Source organism: Terrapene carolina, unplaced genomic scaffold (assembly GCF_002925995.2).
Source record: "Terrapene carolina triunguis isolate 2854851 unplaced genomic scaffold, T_m_triunguis-2.0 Scaffold58, whole genome shotgun sequence".
Classification (NCBI taxonomy): domain Eukaryota; kingdom Metazoa; phylum Chordata; order Testudines; family Emydidae; genus Terrapene; species Terrapene triunguis.
The window spans coordinates 12,440,346-12,460,683 of NW_020664409.1; the positions used below are offsets into that span (position 1 = coordinate 12,440,346).

Here is a 20,338-nt window from a genome sequence, read left to right on the forward strand (position 1 = left end):
CAATGGGGCAGAGGCAGGTACCCCGTTTGCTTTGCGAGCAGCAGGGAAAGGCCAGGCCCTAGCCATGCTCCGCTGCAGCCAGCGCACCCAACATCAGCCACGCGCCAGGCGCTAGTCACGTGGCTTTACTCCCACACCCCCCAGCTGCTCTCACCACCCTCCGCCCCGCCCACGCCTAAGCCGCCTGCGCAGGCTCCTCCCCTCGCTTCACCCCTGCGCTTGACCCTGCGGGGCTGCCGTTAAGAGGCCGTTTGCGACCCTTCTCCGCGTCCACTGCCCACGTGAGCGAAGGAGTCCGCGAAGGGGGGGGCGGCAGGATGGAGGAGGAGGCGGTGGAGCCGCCGGGCGCTTGGCTCAGCGGGGACAGCGGCAACGTCTCGCAGAGCCCCAGCAGCGCGTCGGGCCTCGGGGAGGAGGGCGACCCCCCGGAGCTGCTGCTCAGCCGCGCCGCCGCCGCCTACTCCGCCTACCTGCTCCCGGCCGGGGTCGATTTCTGCGCGCAGGTGAGAGGGGGCGGGGCGGGTTGTCCCCTGCGCGCTCCCGTACCGGGGCCTGCTCGCGCGACGGGGCCGCGCTGGGGGTGGGCTGACACCCGCGTGCGGGCCGGGGCCTCCCGGCTCCGAGACAGGCACCTAGGCCGGACCCCGGACCGGACACCCCCACTCCGAGGTGGCCGTTCGCCCTCCGCTGCCCCTGGCCAGGCCCGCCCGTGTCCCCCGGGGGCTGATCGCCCGCGGGCCGGGCCTGCCCACGCGTGGCTGCGCCAGCTGCAGAAGTTTAACGGGGGGGGAGGGGGAATGTCTCCGTTTTTTAAATCTCCAATTTTCTGGGGGGTCTTTTTTTCCACTTTTTAAAAAGCCGCTTTGTTTATTTTGTGGGGAAAACCCGGATTTCGACTGAAGCTGGGCCCGTCCAGGGCGGGTCCCCACTGGAAAACAAGCCTGGGGGGAGGGGGGGCGAGTTGGTCGAAACCAAAATTTAGATAGAAAACCTAAAGCCAGCGGTTACTTACTGGTGGGCCCGTTGTGCTGGGCGCTGCACGCCGAACCGCTATTCTAAGAACTGCTTTGGAGATTGAGTTCATAAAACCGAGAAATTCATAAAATTGGATTCATCAGACTCACCGGAGGTTGGGTGCAGGAGTTGCCAGTGCAGGGTGTTGCTTTCGCTGCCCCTCAGCGCACAGCGGCGAAGGGACTGCCAGTGACTGGAAGGCATCAGAATGTCAGGGGATGTTGACTTGTTTTTCATCAGCTCACTTTCATTATGTGATTATTTGTGTTCTTCCATAGACTGGTTTGTATAACTGGTCATTTGTAACATTAGGGTTTGTACATTTGAAGTTCTGCTGTTTATAGAAAGTACATGTAAAGATGGGGCCTCTGTCCCAGAGAGTTTAAACTCACAATCTATGTTAAGTTTCAGAGTAGCAGCGGTGTTAGTCTGTATCCGCAAAAAGAACAGGAGTACTTGTGGCACCTTAGAGACTAACAAATTTATTAGAGCATAAACTTTCGTGGGCTACAACCCAGCACTGGCCTTGAAGGTACATCGGCACATGTCATCTGTCACTGTCAAGAGACCTTTAAATTGCTAGTGTCACAACCAGTGTTTCAGATCTCTGTAATACTCCTGAGGGACTTCTGCGCCAAAAAATTCTGAACACAGTATTTTAATATTCTGCAAATTTTATTTGTTAGTAAATAAATGTGGAGGCTCCAAAATGGCAGTGGGGAGCACAGGCCACTGGCTGCACAGAGGTGGGAAATTAACCTGCAGCCCCCCTCCTCCTCCCACGTGCCCCCATCCTTCCTCCCCCCCCCCCCCCCCCGACATGGACTCTGTGGTAAGGCTGCACCCAGTCCTGACACAGTGCAAGGGCCGGGCCTGTCCCAGAAATACCCTGCCCCTCCGCACTAGGTGTGGGCAAGCAGGCTTAACCCAGCTTGATCCAAGTGTGGAAGGGCTTATTGTGGGGGAATCCAGGTTGGGGTGGGAGAGGGTTCTGGATGGGGCGTTCTGGGTGTGGGTGGCTCAGTGGGGGGGTCTGAGTACAAGGGAGGGATCTGGGTGCATGGGGGGCTTGTTGGAGAATTCCAGGTGCAGGGACAGTGGGATTCTGCAGGAGCATCCAGGTGAAGATGGTTGGGGCTCAGTGGGAAGGAGTCTGAATGTGGGGGGGATGGGGCTCAGTGGGGGAGGGGGTCCTGAGTGCTATGGGAGTGGGGCTTGATGGGGTGTAGGGTCCAGATGCAGCTGGTTAGGGTTCAGTGGAGTGGGAGTCCAGGTGTGAGAGGCTTGGTGGGGTGGTCCAGGTGCAGGTGGGGTGAGGGGGTGCAGGGGTCTTGGTGGGGAGTTCTGGGTGAGGCTCAATGGGATGTCTGGGTATGGGGGGGACCCCAATGCAAGGGGATTGGGCAGACAGGCAAGCAGGATGGGGGATGCGGACCTTCCTGCAGCTGGGGAGGTTTCTTGGGGTGGGTCTGACCCGGACCCGGCCGTTCCTTGCAAGGGAAGAGCAAGACCTGTCCTGCCCAACCCAGGGCAGGGTAGGAATCACCAGCATCCCCTCCCCCCCATAGTGATTTACTCTCAACCAGCTGCTCCAGGCACCCAAAATGACACACCCGCGCTGCTGGGGAAATGCACGTGACCACTCTTGCGGCTTTCCTTTGTTTTCCTGTCAGAATTTCTGGGGGAAACTAAGAAATCTGTGGGGGACGTGAATTCTGCATGCATGCAGTGGTGCAGAGTTCCCGCAGGAGTACTGTAACCAAGAGATTAAAGAGGAAAATGTTATTTCTCTGTTGTCACTCTGTTTGATTACACTTAGTCTCACCAATTTTACTGTTTCTCCCAAACTGTTAATCAGTTTTCTCTGTGTTGGGCTTTCACATAGTAGCAAGGGAAGGAAGAACATTTAAAATACCAGCAAAAATGTGATTTGAAATTTTTTTATTTTGGGACCTTACATTACTCTTTACTCTGTTTTTAAAACTGACTAGATTTCAAGATGATTTTATCAGTAGGCTATTCATCCTATAAGAGTTAAATATAATTATACACCTCTACCTCGATATAACGCTGTCCTCAGGAGCCAAAAAATCTTACCGCGCTATAGGTGAAACAGCGTTATATCGAACTTGCTTTGATCCACCAGTGTACGAACTCCCCCCCCCCCCCCCCCCCCCCCCCCCCCCCTATATCCGAATTTGTGTTATATCGGGTCGCGTTATATCGAGGTAGAGGTGTACTGATGTATACTACATACTTTATGCATGAATAGATCTAATATACAGAACTTGTGACTAGTCATTTGTGTAAGTGGTAGTTGCTAAGAAATGGCAAAATAGTGGAGTTTCACTGCGATGTATTTTTCATTTTTGTGATCTGCTATAGCAGGGTTCTCAAACTTCATTGCACTGCGACCCCCTTCTGACAACAAAAATTACCACATAACCCCAGGAGAGGGGACCGAAGCCTGAGCCCCACTGCCCCAGGCAGAGGGCCTATAACTTGAGTCCCGCTGCCCAAGGCTGAAGCTTTGGGCCCCAGCAAGTCTAAGCCACTTTGGGGTCCCGACCCAGAGTTTGAGAACTGCTGTGCTATAGTATATTTTTCATTACCTGAATGTATTTTTTACAGATAGAAAGTTTAGACAAGAGTCTAGAAGACTTGCTGACCAGGGTTGATGAATTTGTAGGCATGTTAGACATGGTATGTATTGATCTCTATAACTTCCATATGGGTACTGCCAATTTGGGGGGGGAGGGGGAAGCCCATGCTGAAAAAGTTGGGTGGTTTGGGGTGGTTGTTTTTTTTTCCTTCATGGGAATAACTACATATGATTAACATTAAGGGTCACTTTTTTTTTTTTTTTTTTTTTAAGTAGAGGTCTAGGTGTGCAAACAGTTACCATGCATGCTTACCCAAAAATTATCCAGTTCGCCTACAGTGATGAGATGTATGCACAAATGTAGGTGTGTAACTGCTAATGTATATTTGAGCATGTATCTCAAGTCTCCTTTATGAAAATGTATTTGCCAGTACAATGATAAATATTTGAAGGGACACTTCTAAGTCATTTTTGGCCCATAAGTTTAATAAGAATAAGTTTTTCAAACCCTAAAACTAAGGGAAGTGTTTCTTTGAATTCTAGTGGGTAGACCAGGGGTGGGCAAATTTTTGGCCCAAGGGCCATATCTGGATGGGGAAGTTGCAGGCAGGGCCATGAATTTAGGGCTGGGGCAGGGGGTTGGGGTGTGGGAGGGGGTGTGGTGTGCAGGAAGGGGCTCAGGGCAAGGGGTTGGGGCACAGGAGGGGTATGAGGTATAAGAGGGGGCTCAGGGCAGAGGATTGGGGTGCAGAGTGCAGGAGGGGGCTTAGGGCAGGGGGTTGGGGTTCAGGAGGGGTGTGGCAGGAGGCTGGGGGCTCAGGACAGGAGGGGTTCGGGGTATGGGCTCCGGCCCAGCACCACTTACCTGGAGCAGCTCCAGGGTGGCAGCGGTGCACAGTGGGGCTAAGACAGGCTCCCTGCCTGCTCTGGCCCTGCTCCGCTCCCAGAAGCGGCCGGCACCACGTCCCTGCGGCCCCTGGGGGAGGGGGGACGGGGGCTCCACGCGCTGCCCTCCCCTGCGGGTACCTCCCCCGAAGTTCCAATTGGCCGCGGTTTCCCATTCCCGGCCAATGGGAGCTGCAGGTGGCGGTGCCTGCAGCGGAGGGCAGAGCATGGAGCCCTCTGCCCTCCTTCCCCCCTCGCCCCCTCAATGGCCACAGGGGTGTGGTGCTGGCTGCTTCCGGAACTGGCGCAGGGCCCACGCCACCACGGGGGTGGCAATCCCGCGGGCTGGATCCAGCCTGCGGGCCGTAGTTTGCCCACCCCTGGGGTAGACATTTATAAAAATCAACATGCCCCATGCAGTCTTTGCAACCTAAATGTTACAGTATTAGGCTAGTGCATGAAAACCAAAACATGAAATTCACTGCTATTTGCCCATTGACAAAAATGAGATTTAAAAGCCTGTTTTCATTGAGAAAGAAGCAAATAGGAAAGAGCATAAATATTGAAAAGTAAATTAGATTTTATTCTTAATTTTTTCAGTTCTAATAATATAAGATTGCCTTGAAAAATGTTAATGAAAATTAACCTGCTGAGGCACAAAAAGATAGTAATCCACCTTTAATATACATCTCTACTCCGATATAACGCTGTCCTCGGGAGCCAAAAAATCTTACCGTGTTATAGGTGAAACCGCGTTATATCGAACTTGCTTTGATCCGCCGGAGTGCGCAGCCCCACCTCCCCGGAGCATTGCTTTACCGCGTTATATCCGAATTCATGTTATATCGGGTCGCCTTATATCGGGGTAGAGGTGTAATAATTGCAAAGAAAAATATTTTGTTTGCCTGTCCAGGAAAAAAAGTCTTTTGGGGCAAGTAGAATTTTAACAGGCTGATGATCTAAGACGGTTTTTGGTAATAACCTAGCTTTCCTTTATTTATCACTTATTAACCTGATGATGTGCCTTTAATTAACAGTACCATATTGTTTTATGTTCCTGTTTGACTTCAATCACTCTTGAATCTCCAGACTTCATCTTGTTCATAATTTCAATTATCATAATAAATCACTAAGAGTCAGACCATGGTCCATCTTGCCCAGTATCCTATTGCTGATGGTGTTCCATACCAGAACTTTAGGGGGAGTGTACAGAACAGAACAATTATGGAGTGATTCCCTCTTGTCTTCCCCTCTTTGCTTCTGGAAGTCAGAAGTTTAGGGTTTCCCCCAAACCATCTTCACTAATAGCCATTACTGAATTTTTAGTGATTTCTAACAGATGCAGAGTTTATTTCAGACTATAAGATTGTATTATGTCTTTACAGTATTGAAACAGACTTGCAGTACTTTTTTGCAACCTGATTGTAGTTATTAATTTATTAATTTTATTAATAAAATAGCAAGATGCAAAATTTTAACTATGTAACAATAAAAAAATCACAGAATTGCTCACTGGATATTGGCAGGTATCCATATATAAATAATGTGGATTATATTAGGTGAAGTGATAGTGTATGCCAAAAACATATAAGAGATTGTTTGTTTTTCAAATTCTGGGGCATACCACCCATCCTTTCCCTGCTCCCCTCCCTCCCGCATTAGCAGGTGCGCATGAGGCCCTGACCAGTTAAGAATTTTTTTCTTGTTTCTTCAGGGTAGCCAGTATGTGCTAGTCCGATTCCCTGGGGTGCCCAACTCCACCCTATGCGCCCTGGGGCATTGGGGGTATGAGGCTGATCCCAGAGTCCCTACCCCTAGGATCCCCGTTAGCATTAATCAGCACACCCAGCGCTGTGCCACAATCCTGCTGCCAGCCGATTCCCACAGAAACCACACAGCCTCGTAAGAACTCGCTCCCTTTCCCCCTCTCTCTGTCTCTCACAATCCTCCCTTCCCACCATGGCTGAGTTAGGAATCAACATTGTGGCAGCGCTGCACAGGTGTTCTGGCCTCACACCCAGCATGCGGACACACATGAAAGGAGGAGGCGGAGCCACTATGCGCACGCACAAGTTGTCGCTCCAGGCAGCTGGGATTCACACAGAGTGTGCCTCCCTGTAGTCATTGTTTACGTGGGGATTCCACCCCCCAGCTCCAAACTCAGCACCAGCTTTCCTTGTGCTGAGGGGGGAATGCATGAGAAATGAATCTCTCAAGAGGGGGTGCAGCAAAAAAAGTTTGGGAACCTCTGACCTAAGACAGCTTCAGAATTAAATTCCTCACTCATAAAACCAAATGCCAAAAAAAGAGAACCACATGCAGTGAGTAATAGCAGCTTGTCTGCCATGGACAGAAAGAATATCTAAAGATATCTCTTAACCACCCTCAGTGTTGTACCACAGAAGAGATGACAGATTGCATAGCACCTTCTTCTGATTAAAAGTGTCTTACAAGTAATGTAGCCTCAAATGCCCAATGTAAGGTAGGTATTTTCCACATTTTGGTATTGCTCTTGTAATATCACAGACAGAGCAAAACCACACATATGCCAAATATGTTTCCTGTCTATATACTTCTCCAAGAAAAGTTAACTGCAATAAGATGTTGCTCCAGTGTGTGTGTGTGTGTGTGTATGTATATATGTGTGTGTGTGTGTATATATATATATATCTATATATATATATATATATATATCAAAAAATCTTGATGCAGCTTGTCATATTCAGTTGTTTGGGAAAGATGTTGTTTGGTTGTTGAGCTTAAGGGAAAGAGAAAGGAGCAAGTCAGAGAAAAGACAGAAAGAAGACAAAAAACTTCCTACCAGAAATAGCACCTCTTATTAGTAAAATAGGTTTCCCTTTATTTATCTGAATGGCAGGAGTCATACTACAGCCATGGGCACCTTAGAAAAACTTAAAATGGGTGGAAATCTCTTGAAACTATGATAAAAGTTGCACTTGAACTTCATGCTCTTGAGATGCAGTGGCTCTTTGTGATCTCGAGTTGGTGTCTTAACTTTTCAGTGTCTCCGTTTTCCCATCTGTCAAATGGGGATAATATTAACCTTTGTAAAGTGTTTTGTGATCTTTGAATGAAAAGAGTTGAAAGTGCAAAGATTTATTATTTTATTATTAGTTATTACATTTTGGCTTCTATTTTTCATTATTGGCAGTCCTCTGTGCCATTTGGAAATAATTAAGAAATGAGCCAAGCGTATGCTTGCATATGTTAACAGACACAGTACCAGCACTGGTTTGTTTACAGCCTTCAAGATCCAGTGGCTTTAATTAGATGTCACTAACTTTAGTATTAGAATATACCAAAGTTATTGTACAGATTTAGTCATTATAGTGTTCACTCAACTTTATGTAATTTGTTTGGATTGTTTTTAGATTCGAAGCGAGTCCTCTCAAGTAGTCAATGAAAGTGTACCTCAGATTCATACAAAAGCTACAGAAATGAGACAGATATATAGAAAGATTGACAAACTAGAGGTATGTATTTTGATGTCCGTTATTTACATTCCTTTTCTCAAGGGGACAGTACTACTGCATATTTTAATGATTTTTCCCTAGAGTTGCAGACCCCTTTCAGATGCTTCAAAAATTTTCCCATGCTGAATGGAGCAAACATTTTATTTCTTTCTTTCCAGTTTCTCAAGGTTCCTTTTTGTTTCAAAGTGTGAACTAATGTTTTCACACAAAAGATGTGATCTAGTATGTGTAATGATGTGGGAACCCAATATTATTACATTATTAATTGGCTGCATGTGCCAGTCACAAATGTTTAACTGTTGCTGTTGGCTGGATGCCAGAACTCTACAGGAAGTGCATATACAACTTCTTGTGACCAACAAAAATGGTACCAATTGTCTTATTTTCTTAGCAAACTAATGACAAGTACAGTGCCAATAGCAAGTGGAAATATAGAGGAGCTAAAGTGTTTCCACTTACCTCATGGAAGTTTTTTTTTTAATGTAGCTCTTCTGTACTTCCCCAAATACTTGTGTGCTTTTTATCTTATTAAGGATTTTTGGTTAGTTGATTTGCTACTGTAGTGAATTACCAAATTGATATTTTGCCCCTAAGTTTGGCATCTTCACTAGCCTTATCACTGAGAATCATGTGGACTGCCAACTTTAGAACTACTGTTATCTCTGCTTTTTTCCAATTTGCCTTTTCCACACACATCACCCCATCTACAAAATGCCTTTCTCTTATATTAGAAGGTTAGTAGCAGCAGTCTTTGAGAGCAGCCTCATGTAGAAAGACATTCTACATAACGCTTGGTGCAGGGTAGATAATAAAAACATTTTTAATGGAAGTTCTCATAACTTAAATTCAAAATTTGTTTGAATGTACGTGTATGTGTTTCAATGCATTCAACAAGTCAGTATTAAAATAAATGGAACAACAAACAGTTCACTGCTATAAATCAGTGCAGCATCCATCTGAATGGTTCATCATATTAGTATTCCAGTACAGTGCATCTGAGAATTGTACATGTATTCTGTACAGTATTATAACTTATTTTACTTAATGTTTTATCTCCGAGAATGAGAAATTTTGCAAATTAAACTATAAAAGGTAACTAACATCCAGATCTTAATACAGGTTTAATGTGGGGAACTAATAGATTTTTTTGTAATTTTCTGAAAGCACCAGTTTCTTGAACAGTATCTTCATTTATGTTGGCTCTCACTACTTGGAACAAGACAGCTAGCTTTCCTGCTTTCTCAAATCAGTAGTACAACTTACACTTTTTGATAGTGTCTTTCATACAGAGTGTCTCCCAAAACAATCCAGAGTTAAACAGTAGAATGAGAGGAAAATTGGGATCCAGGATAACATTTGCAAAAGCACCTACATGACCTAGGCTCCTAAATCCTATTCTCAAAAGTGATTTAGGCACCTAGGCACCTAAATCTCAGTGGAAGTCAATGGTACAAAAGCACTTAAATGACTTAGGTGCTTTTGAAAATGTTACCCCACCTAGGCAATGAAGAAAAATATTAACAGCTAAGATCTGAAATGATTTTGAAATAGAGATCCAGGAAGAGTTTCAGATACTAGGAGTTGTGGATTAGAAAGCTCTTATACCTCATTGTGGAGGGACAGGAGATCAGTGCAGAGGAAGGGGGAAGAGGAGGCTAGGATTGTGAAGAAAATCACAGGTCAGTGGATTTGTTTTAAAACCTGAAAAGACGATTCTAAACTGAAATGAATGGGGAGTTAGTGGTGTACATACACATTTGTTTCAGAATATCTTTGACTTTAATCAATGTTACTATATTGATATAAAATCCAAGATGGCAATAGCATGAAGGAACAGAATGCTGCAACCTCTGTTCAGTTCACGTGGTGCCCTGGAAGTGCACACAATTATTAATTTCCTAGTGTGTATTCAACAATTAGGCAACAAGTGAATCTGTATGTCCATATCTGTGAAATTGACAGCAAAGACTTTGCCCTATCCCCTGCTTTTAAGCCTGAAAACCTTGCTTTGTAAAACAAGCTCCTGCCCCCTACAAGTGAATGCCACAGCATGGTGACTGAAAGGCAGAATAGACTAGAGTGCTATTAACAGAATTAAAGTGATGGGATATGTGGGGGAAAGTTAACCAGACATGCAGTTTTAATCAGGGTGGATAAAAATCACTGATTTTAAAAAATGGACTTTATTTAAATAATTTTGTTTATTTTGTTCATTACGTTATAATAAGTGTATCATTTTAAAAATAAACCTGTTTAAAATGAAATCTGCATTTATTAAAAAATATGTGAAGGCTTAAACTTATAATCTTTTAATTCATTTAAATAAAAAATGAATATGCTGAATCCATGAGCCTCTATCAAAAACTTTGAATTAAAGGCTACTCTAAAGAAAGATTCTCTCCCCCCTCAACCCCCCATTCTGATGTTTGAGGTCAATCTTTATAAGTATGGCACAGTAGGTGAGCCTGAGTAACTTGAGACTGTCTCAGGACTTGTCTACACTCTCAGCACTGCTATAGGGCTAAGTGAAGACACTACCTTCGCCAACAGGAGAGCTTCTCCCATCAGCATAGCTACAGCACCTCCCAGGAGAAGCCCTCCCGTTGACCTAACGCTGTCTACGCTGGGGGTTACGTCGGTATCACTACGTCACTCAGGAGTGTGATACCTGAGCAACATAGTTATACCGACATAAGTTTATAGTGTAGACCAAGACGGATTTTACAGGAGACTTAGGCCATGTCTACACTACTACTTAGGTCAGCAAAATGTATGTTGCTCAGGGATGTGAAAAAAACCATACCTCTGACCGACATAAGTTTTGGCAGCATATGTGGTAGTGTGCACAACGCTATGTCAGTGGGAGAGCTTTTCCCGCCAACATAGCTATCGCCGCTCGTTGAGGTGGTTTTATTATGTCGACGGGAGAGCAGCTGTGTCGCTGTAAGCTTGCTAGTGTCGGCATGGCCTTAAATGAGAGTAGGAACTTAAGCTCCAGTCTCTTTTACTGAGTTATATTTGAACATTTTCCCAGACTGGTCTGAAATAATCCATTTAATTCACTGACTGCAGTTAATCCCTGTATTTAATAAATCATTTAGTTGTAAATGTGCAACATGTTTTGATACATAAACGTCTCTTATCAAAACATTACAATTGTTTTGTTTAATAAAAAAGTATTTTATATGCTGTTTTGTGTGTTTAATTTTAATTTAATTAACGACTGAACATATTGAAAATATTTTGCCTTTGGGTTTTTTCTCATTTTTTAAACATCAAATGGGCTGGGGACATTCAGCGTTTGTTTTCCGACAGTTATCATTCTTGTCCACATCTGAGAGAGCCACAGACATTCATGGATATGGAATGAATTTCAGAGCAAGTGCTATGCAAAACAATTGAAGACCTTGTTACAAATTAAAGTACAATAACATTTTGTTTACTGCTGCTCCCCAAGACAAAATCCCACTTTATGTAAACAAGTGTTATAACAACTTTCAATTAAATAAAGCTGTACGTGTGTTGTCTCACTGCATTAATTGACCTGCCGAATGTTAATATTTTTCTATATTCTCTTAAAAAAAAAAAAAAACGTTACTTACGCCAGGTCTGTCTTACTCTACTCAACTTCCAAATTACCAGTTTCCAGTCATATAGAAGGTTGCATAAGTGGGTTATTTGTGGCATAGATTCAACAATGGAGATGGCACAAAAATACTATTTTTTATGCTTTTTGAGGATCGTTACCTGACAATTATATTTTAGTTTCTACATAATCTGAACCTCTTCAGGCCTCTTGTTGGGAAGTGCTCTTACATAATGATGAATAAATATAGCTTTGTTTTGTTTTCAACTAGGCCTTCGTAAAAATGGTTGGAAATAATGTGGCTGGACTGGAGGAGCAGGTCACAAAGGCAGAAACAGACCTTGGAACTTTTCCAAATACCTTTAAAAAATTCTTACACACTATCAGTGTACCATCCTTTCTTAATGTAAGTATGTTTCTGTCAAGGTGAGTGTATCTTAAAATGTGCTCACGAGAATGGTAGGCTTTGAATGAGGCTATGGTGAAGTTCTGGAACAGCCTTCCAAGGGGCATAGTGGGGGGGGCAAAAAAACTAACTCATTTCAAGACTGAGCTTGATAAGTTTATGGAGGGGATGGTATGAGAAGAGTGCCTACAATGTCACATGACCAATCCTTGATTGCTATTGGCAAATGTCTCCCAACAGCCAGAGATGAGACACTAGATGGGGAGGGCTCTGAGTTACTACAGAGAATCCTTTCCCAGGTGTCTGGCTGGTAGGTCTCACCCACATGCTCAAGTCTAACTGACCACTACATTTGGGGTCGGGAAAGAATTTTCCCCGAGGTCAGACTGGCAGAGGCCCTGAAGGTTTTTCAACTTTCCTCTGCTGTGTGGGATATGGGTCACTTGCAGGTTTGAACTAGAGTAATTGGTGGATTTTATGTATCTTGACATCTTAAATCAAGATTTGAGGACTTCAGTAACTCAGCCAGAGGTTATTACAGGAGTTGGGTGAGTGAGGTTCTGTGGCCTGCAATGTGCAGCAAGTCAGACTAGATGATCATGATGGTCCCTTCTGGCCTTAAAGTCTATTAATCTATGAATTTATCTCTGAGCTTAAATCTGAAGTTTTTGCACATGGCACAAGCTGGGTATGGTGCACAAGGATAATCTTACAACAGAGGAACCAAGAGAATAAATTCTTGTGAGGGCCTGAGTTCATGCTCCAAAGAAAACTTGTGTGAGGCATGAAAAGTGCTACAAAACAAGCACTAAAAGAGCAACCCTTAAATAAAAAGTCACTGAATTCTGACCTGAAGGCAGATAGGAGGAACCTGTACAAACTGAAAAAATTCCTTGCACATTTTTAATGTGCTACTTTATGTGAGAACAGCAGCAGTGTTAAAAAGAGAAAAAGGTCACTGAGCCCCATGTTGTTTTAAAAATAAATAAGGATGCCGTGGTCACATGACTTACAGTAAATTGATCACAAGGCACCTTGTTAGATGGCTTTCATACAGGAGAATAAAATTACTTTTCCTTTGTGGTGATGGGCCAATTACATGTTCAAAAATAAGAAGTAGGCTACTTAATCTGTTAGATTAATTTTAGCTTTTGAAGTTCATGACAGTCACTTGAGTTGTGCTGTCAAACTGTAGCATCAGAGTGGTAAAGGAGAATGCATTGCTAAAGAGCTAGCATTGTCTCTTAGACAGGGCTGAGGGTAGAGGTCAGAAAACCTGTTCCCAACTCTGACACTAACTCTGCAGCTGTGTGCAAGTTATTTATCCTCCTAGTGCCTCGTTTTCCTTGTTTGTAAGAAGGGGGTGATAAAATACTTTGCAGTTTTAAGAGGAAAAATATTTCATTCAATCCAGGGCTTGTTTCTAAGCCACTTAGCAATTTTTCTTTTTGTATTGCAGTAGCACCTAGAACCCCCAGTCATGGACCAGGACCCCACTGCATTCTTGTTCCCATAAAAGTAGCCTTTAACCCTTCTGTTTGTGCTGCTACAGAAGTCATTACATGCAAAAGCTTAATTATACAATATTAAGGTTACAAATTTTTATTCATAACCGTGACAATGCTGTTCTACTTTGTAAAAATGGCACTGGAGTGCTCGATTCTCTCTGTGGCTATCAATTTTTCACAGTTCATTGCTTTAAAAAGTGGTTATTTTTGAACTGCCAGCATTGTACCCACACACCGGGATCTGAAAGTCCAGTTGTGTTCTAGCTTGAACATTATGCACTAGATGAATTTATTACTAGTGTAATAAATGTTCAGTAGTGGAAACTTAATAATTCTGTTGATGACCAAGCTAAACTAGAATCCAAGTCTCTCTACAATAACTGTGCAGGCCATGTATGACTAAACTGAATATAAAGCAGTATGAATATTTTCACTAACAATCAACAGAGACCAAATCTTTTAAGTACGGAGATGCCATTTCTACCTAGCCCTTTGCTGAACATAGTTTCATGCATGGGGTTCTCCAACAGGCTATTCACGTGCATAAAGTTAGGTAAGTACTTAAGTGTTTGCAGGATTGGGGCCATAAACAATAATTCACATATTATAGCAAGCATTTGTGAGTGAATGGTATAGTTAGTTATCTTAGGACTTTTGTCCTAGCTTTTTTCACCTAACAACTTTCTGAGAACCTTTCCTATTTGGCTGAACTTCTTTGGCTGCAATTTTTTTCTCTTGCCAGGAGTTTTTTGTTTGTTTGTTTTACCTTTTAACCAGTCCTTGATGTGAAAGAAGTTTTGGTTGTTCTTAAATGATGTATTCACAGTCTCATTTTAAGACTGTCCCAGAAGTTTTGCTCCTATTGGGACACTGGTCATGCCAAGGAGTAAGAATGTACAGTTCTCCCACCTCCAAAGGTTACAGAGGGGGCAGGCTTTTTTACACTGCTAAAATTTGAAATGCCCACTGAGCAGACTCAAAAATAATTCTACTTATTCACTTAGCAGGACACTCGGTGTAAAAGAAGAGTAAAAAGTAGTTTCAGATACTGTGCCTGCTCATGGGTTCTGCCAACTTTTGTGGTCATAATCATGTTTTTAAAATATTTTCTCTCCCATGTTGCTGTATGGAAAAACTGACGCAACCAGCGGAAACTGTCTGCACAAAGTAGAAAGAGATTCTTCTTTAGAATTTTTCAGTTATAATCATGTTATGTGTTACTTTTAACTAACTTTTTACTAGATAAACACAATTTCAGACAGAAGTGATATTTTTCTAAATTTAGCTAAGACTTTCTCGTAGAGGAGGAAGCCATATACCAAGCTGCCATTTTTCCCTTTATATGTTTTGAGTTGCCGATAAGCAACTTTCAGTTTACAATTTTGTTCAGTTTTCTTATAACCCAAGTGTCAGAAGGGATTTTCCTCAGACTTTCCAAATAAAATTCACTTCATGGCTGAGACCAGTTTATTGAGAAAATGAGTATGTGAAAGCAAAGGGTAAAATAATTTAAATCTTAATGATTACAACAGGCATAATAAAGTAAATTGTCAAACTGTCTGTGGTAAATGGCACTTTAGATCAAAATTCTTGCTAAATGTTCTGTAGCATTGCAATAACAATAGTATGGATAAGCTTAAGGAAATACTGAATTCTCCCTGGTTTAGTTGTTGGATTTATTTCAATTATTTAAGATGAAATTATGTAGGTTGTCCAGCCCAATTTTTCAAAAGTTTTTGTAAAATTCTGTCTTGCTAGTTAAGGTACCAAAACATGCAGAAATAAAATGTTTTTTCTGTGTTTTAAGAACATTTGGAAGTTTGGCTGAGTATACAAAGAGCATCATCAGTCTTGCCTTTGACTTCATCTTTGGCAAAAACAATTGCCTTTGACTGATTTAAAAATGGTTTAGAAAGAAGTTAAGTATTTGAAAATCCTTCTTATGTACCTGCACTGACTTTTTTGAACTTTAACAATACCAATATTTAATAGTGCTCCATATTTGTGTGTGAGTATGCAAATTGAAAAGTCATTACACTTATTACATTTTTGCATTTTATGGTCTTTTTAATAAAAAAAAAGAAAAAGATATGAGCAATTTAATCTTTTAACCTTTGGGAAATATAAACCAGGAAGCCATATGAGTAGGCTTGGAAGGCTTTGATTTTTATCAGTAAATGTCAGTAAACATTGGTTTCACTGTAAACACACAAACTGACAAAAAAGATTTCCATCAATGGTCATATAAATTTAGGCAAATATGAAAAATACTGCTTGAGAACTTAGTTTGACTTAAGGATACTTACTTCGTATATTTTGACATGTGGTGTTGACAATTTGAGTTTTAATGGTTATAAAGCTTTAACTCTTTGAATAGCAATGTCTGCTGTCATTACATAATTGTCTGGTATCCCCCATAACTTCTTGCAACTGTGAAAATTTAAAAGATATAAAAATGAAAAATTCTTAAACCCCATAATTTCATACAACTGTGAATTTAAATAGATAAAATATTTTTGAAATTCTTAAAAATAAACATTGTTTTTTTCATCAAACTTATACAAAATAAAAAAATAAAAATCATATTCTGCAAAGCCTACATATGAGCTGGCTCAGTGCTTAGTGGAACTCTAGCTGTCAGATCATGATTTCTGCCCTAAAGGAAGTAAAAAGTCAATGAACAGTGGTGTTCTATATATGAAGGATGATGGGGAGACATTCAGGACATCACTTTATTACAGTTCATATTTTTCAAAAATATTTATATGTTACCTTTAAGTTGCGTTGTTGCTCTGGTCTGCTAGTCAGGTCATTTCTGCTTTTCTTTAATTATGTGCTTTCATATTATACTTTAAAATACATTTCACGTACTTGATCAAAAAGTTAAAATACTCAGTGAGAGAGGCAATATGTTTTTGGAATATAAAATAACCAAGTTTCCCATTTCGTTTTACTATAGTGACTTCATTAACGTAAGGCAACCTTTTAATTTAGCCAGTTAGATTGGCAAGTGTGTGTTTCTATTTCCAGACACTGAGAATAGAAACAATGTAAAGTGGAAGCAATTTTTATATGAACAATGCAGTTTATATGAAGGAATTCTTGTCAGTTATGAAGAGACAAAAGGCTTGAGGTTAATGTTTTATGCAAATATAGCTCATTACATAACTGAACAAAAAGCGGTAAAGCAAGGCAAAAATCAAATAAAATGTTTCTTAATCACAGAAACCATCTTCCTCACGGCAACATCAGACCCTGTATGAGCCTCCAGTCCTTTTCAAGGCTGAAGACTACTTTCCGTGTCTCAGTGAGCCACCTTATTCATGATTTTGCTTTTGGGTTGACAAGAATCCAGAAGAGAAAATGGCAAGTGAACAAAAGCAGTGCTCAGCGTTGCTGCATTTCTATGCATCTCAATGGCAGATTGCCATCCTGACTGTGTGCCACCATCTGTCTTCAGACAGTATTATAAGCAGTCTTCAATTATTTGTGTATAATATATGATTACAGAAGTCTTCCTAAAACAAAGCTATAAACTTTCAGGTTAAGAGAGAGAGAAATTGGTAAGGGCACTCCTGCAATTGATTTTTCATCTTTAAATACACTCTAGTAGGAAAATGATAAATAGGAAATGTCCTTTTTTTTTGTATTGTAAAACTTTAATTTCTGTGCTGCTACCAGTATTAACATCTATACCACAATGTTTCTATTTTTTTAAGTAGCCCTATGGTAACTGAGATGAGAGAAGGACAAAGCTCTCTACATTAATGTCCCCAAGGAATGGCTCCAACATCTGAGAGCATGTAATAAAAATACATAGGAGTAAGATCTCCACAGTTCTATGAACTGCTAACTCAACCAAACTCTGCAGCGTGAGAACAGGAATGTGATGACTGCTGTAGAATTTCAAGGGTAAAAGTCTAATCTTGGAAGTTCTGTTTGATACATGTATACAACCTTGACTTTTGTAAATGATGCCAAAATTATATCTGTATGGTTACCAAAGCTCTTGTAATTTAAAATGATGTAATTAAAGTTGAAGTAGTTTATTTGTATGGATTTTTCTAAGTGATTGTGATTTGTGATCAAATGAGGCTTAAAAATTGCCTATGTTGTGTACATTTCTATAAATTTTCCACCTATTAAGGCTTTGAGCTGTAATCACGTCGGATCTCCGAAGTTAAGCTGGTGAGACCTCGTTGGTATGTGGGGATTGGAGAAATCTAAGAAAACTTAAGTGCTGCATGTGATATAGTAGGTGATATGCCTCTCTCTGAGCTGATAATGCCCCACTGTCTCATTAGAGGTCCTGTCTTTCAGATGAGACAAAGCAGAGGTCCTAACCCACCATATGCTGGGTTAAAGTGCAGTTCTGGTATGGAAGGTGAATTGTATACATAGGATGTGTTACCATATTTGTACCTCATTGACTTTCAGATCAAATTTTCAAATAGGATTTTTTTTTTTTCCTAGCAGTTATCCTTGAAACGCACCCCGGGAACTGAAAAGTCAAGGTGTGTTCCTTCTTCCTTATCATAATCTCCAGTAAGAATATTTAAATCAAAAGTCATCCATAGATGCGTTTCTACAACTCCAGTGAGGCTAATGGAGCCTTTCCATTTAGTCTGGTGTGAAGGGAAAGAATAGCTGTACCTCTAGCCCTTCCCAAAAGGGAAGGGAGGGACAATAGTGACTAATTCTTGTTGCTAGCCTCACCATGTCTTTGTGCTTTGGGGAATGCAAGGACAACTGCTCAGCAGAATCATGGATGCACCACCTGTGTTCTCTGTCCCTTATCTCACCAGGCCAGGGCCAGGGCACAGTCTACCCCTACATATAGGAAAACTCAGCCTTCTTTGCTGTGTTGGTTTAACTAAATTAAATATGGTTTAGCATCCCCCTTCCTGTATATTGAATCTGGTCATGTTTTTGTGTTCCTTTTCTAACTACCCACTTACAGATATCTCCAGTTTACACTATTTTGTCTCTTTCAATACTGAATGCCTCTTACAAGGATAGCCATTGCATGCTTTGATTTCAACCAGGTCATCAGCTCCCCTAACCCATGACTCTCCAATGCCCCAGCATCCCTTGAAGTCCTCAACTCTGATAAGGGTAGGAGGCAGTGTTGGAGGAGCAGGTGCTCCTGAGGTAGCTGGGCGATTACTGTCCTTTGTTTATGCAGCTAGGAGTAGGTGAAGGGCAACTCTGCCTGCTACACACACACCACTGTAGTAGCTCTGTTTGGCTCTCCTTCCCTGGGATGTGGGAAAATGGGGACAGCCAGCAAGAGGGTATTTCTCTGCAGACAGTACATTTTCCTGCTCCCCAGATACCTTCCCCAGCATAGACGCAGGACTGTCTAGCACTGCTGCAGCAGGAGTTGAGCTGGGAGTCCCTTACTTCTAGCTCACCTCCTGCTGTTAGGTTTGGAGGGGACAGGGAGAGATGGGGAGCTGATACTGAAGCTCTGGAAAGCATGCAGTTGACACCTCAGCCCAATCTACCTTTGTGGATCTAGCCATAGATCCTAATTAGGCACCTACCTATCTTTGAAGATTGGGTCTAAGTTCAGTGTAGCAAGGAATTGAACTCTGATCTCCCACATCCCCATCTGAGTATCCTGACACCTGGATTGTCAGGCCTTTGTCTGTAAAATATGACCATGACTGCAAAGGTCTATAAACAATACTGTCTATCTGGGATTGGTGGTCTAAACCTGGGCTTACATCCACAAATATACTTAGGCACCTCGTTGTCTCCTTAGGTGCTTACATTCAACATCTAGGTATCACAGATGTTACCGAAATATCTGGTCCACCTAACTGAGAGCCAATAACAGCCAGACAGGGAGGGAGGGATAGCTCAGTGGTTTGAGCATTGGCCTGCTAAACCCAGGGTTGTGAGTTCAATCCTTGAGGGGGCCATTTAGGGATCTGGGGCAAAAATCTGTCTGGGGATTGGTCCTGCTTTGAGCAGGGGGTTGGACTAGATGACCTTCCAACCCTGATAGTCTATGATTTAGGGATAAGGAAGGGTTGCTTTATTCTGCAGAAAAAAGGAGAGCCTTGCACCTTGGTACAAGAACTCTGTCTTATACAAATTTCACAGAACTTTTATACACACTCATACAAAGACTCCTGCCGTGTTAACACTTGATTGGTGGTTGCCAGACCCTGCACTTCTGCTATCTGGTCAGTGAAAACCGGTTTGGAGCCGGTCTCCTCTGCCTCAAGGCAGGGGAGACAAGATAGTTCAAAAGTTCAAGCTAGCTGTGTACGTGAGGCGCCTGCTACCCCTAATGGCCGTTGGTAGCCATAACGGCTGCTAGATTGTTAAGGAAGGGGGGTCACTGCTGACTATCACACTGATGTTCTCAAAATCACCACTCAGCTGCCACCTAAGGCTGTAAGTTGCTAGATCCCCATAGGCACCTATATGTCTGTTGGTGGGCATGTGCAAAGCCACTTATGTCCTCACATTGCCCCACAGCAAGCTCGTTGCTTGGAGCCCTTGCTCACACCCCAGTCCCAACCGTGTTCTCTAGGGCAGTGGTTCTCAAACTTATTTGATCATGCCCCCTTCTTTATGTCTGTAGTAGTTTGTACCCCCCTCCTGCCACACATATACATATACCCATAAAAAACCCAACATGCAACTCTTGCTAAATATTAAAAACAGTAAAGTAGTGCTTCACACAGCACCTATGATCCATTGTAATAAAAGCAAAACTATGATTGTGGCTGGAGGAATCAGCTTTGCTAGTTATTAATTGCTGTGAGTAAAATGTGTGCAGGAAGGTGGTTTTTCCTAAAGCTTCTCACCCTAGAATATATTCTGTGC

The 20,338-nt window shown here is 42.3% G+C and overlaps 1 protein-coding gene across 2 annotated transcripts; it reads left to right on the forward strand.

Moving 5' to 3' along the window:
* Positions 1-309: 309 nt before the first annotated feature.
* On the forward strand, positions 310-17,550 carry BLOC1S4 (biogenesis of lysosomal organelles complex 1 subunit 4). 2 transcript variants are annotated; one of them, XM_026660613.2, is made up of 5 exons: positions 310-503; positions 3,646-3,717; positions 7,894-7,995; positions 11,853-11,987; positions 16,721-17,550. In XM_026660613.2, the coding sequence occupies exons 1-5, from the start codon at positions 318-320 to the stop codon at positions 16,820-16,822; spliced, it is 597 nt and encodes a 198-aa protein (XP_026516398.1). In that variant the 5' UTR covers positions 310-317; the 3' UTR covers positions 16,823-17,550. The 2 variants fall into 2 exon arrangements, with proteins under 2 accessions (XP_026516398.1, XP_026516404.1); XM_026660619.2 differs by lacking the exon at positions 3,646-3,717.
* Positions 17,551-20,338: the final 2,788 nt, after the last annotated feature.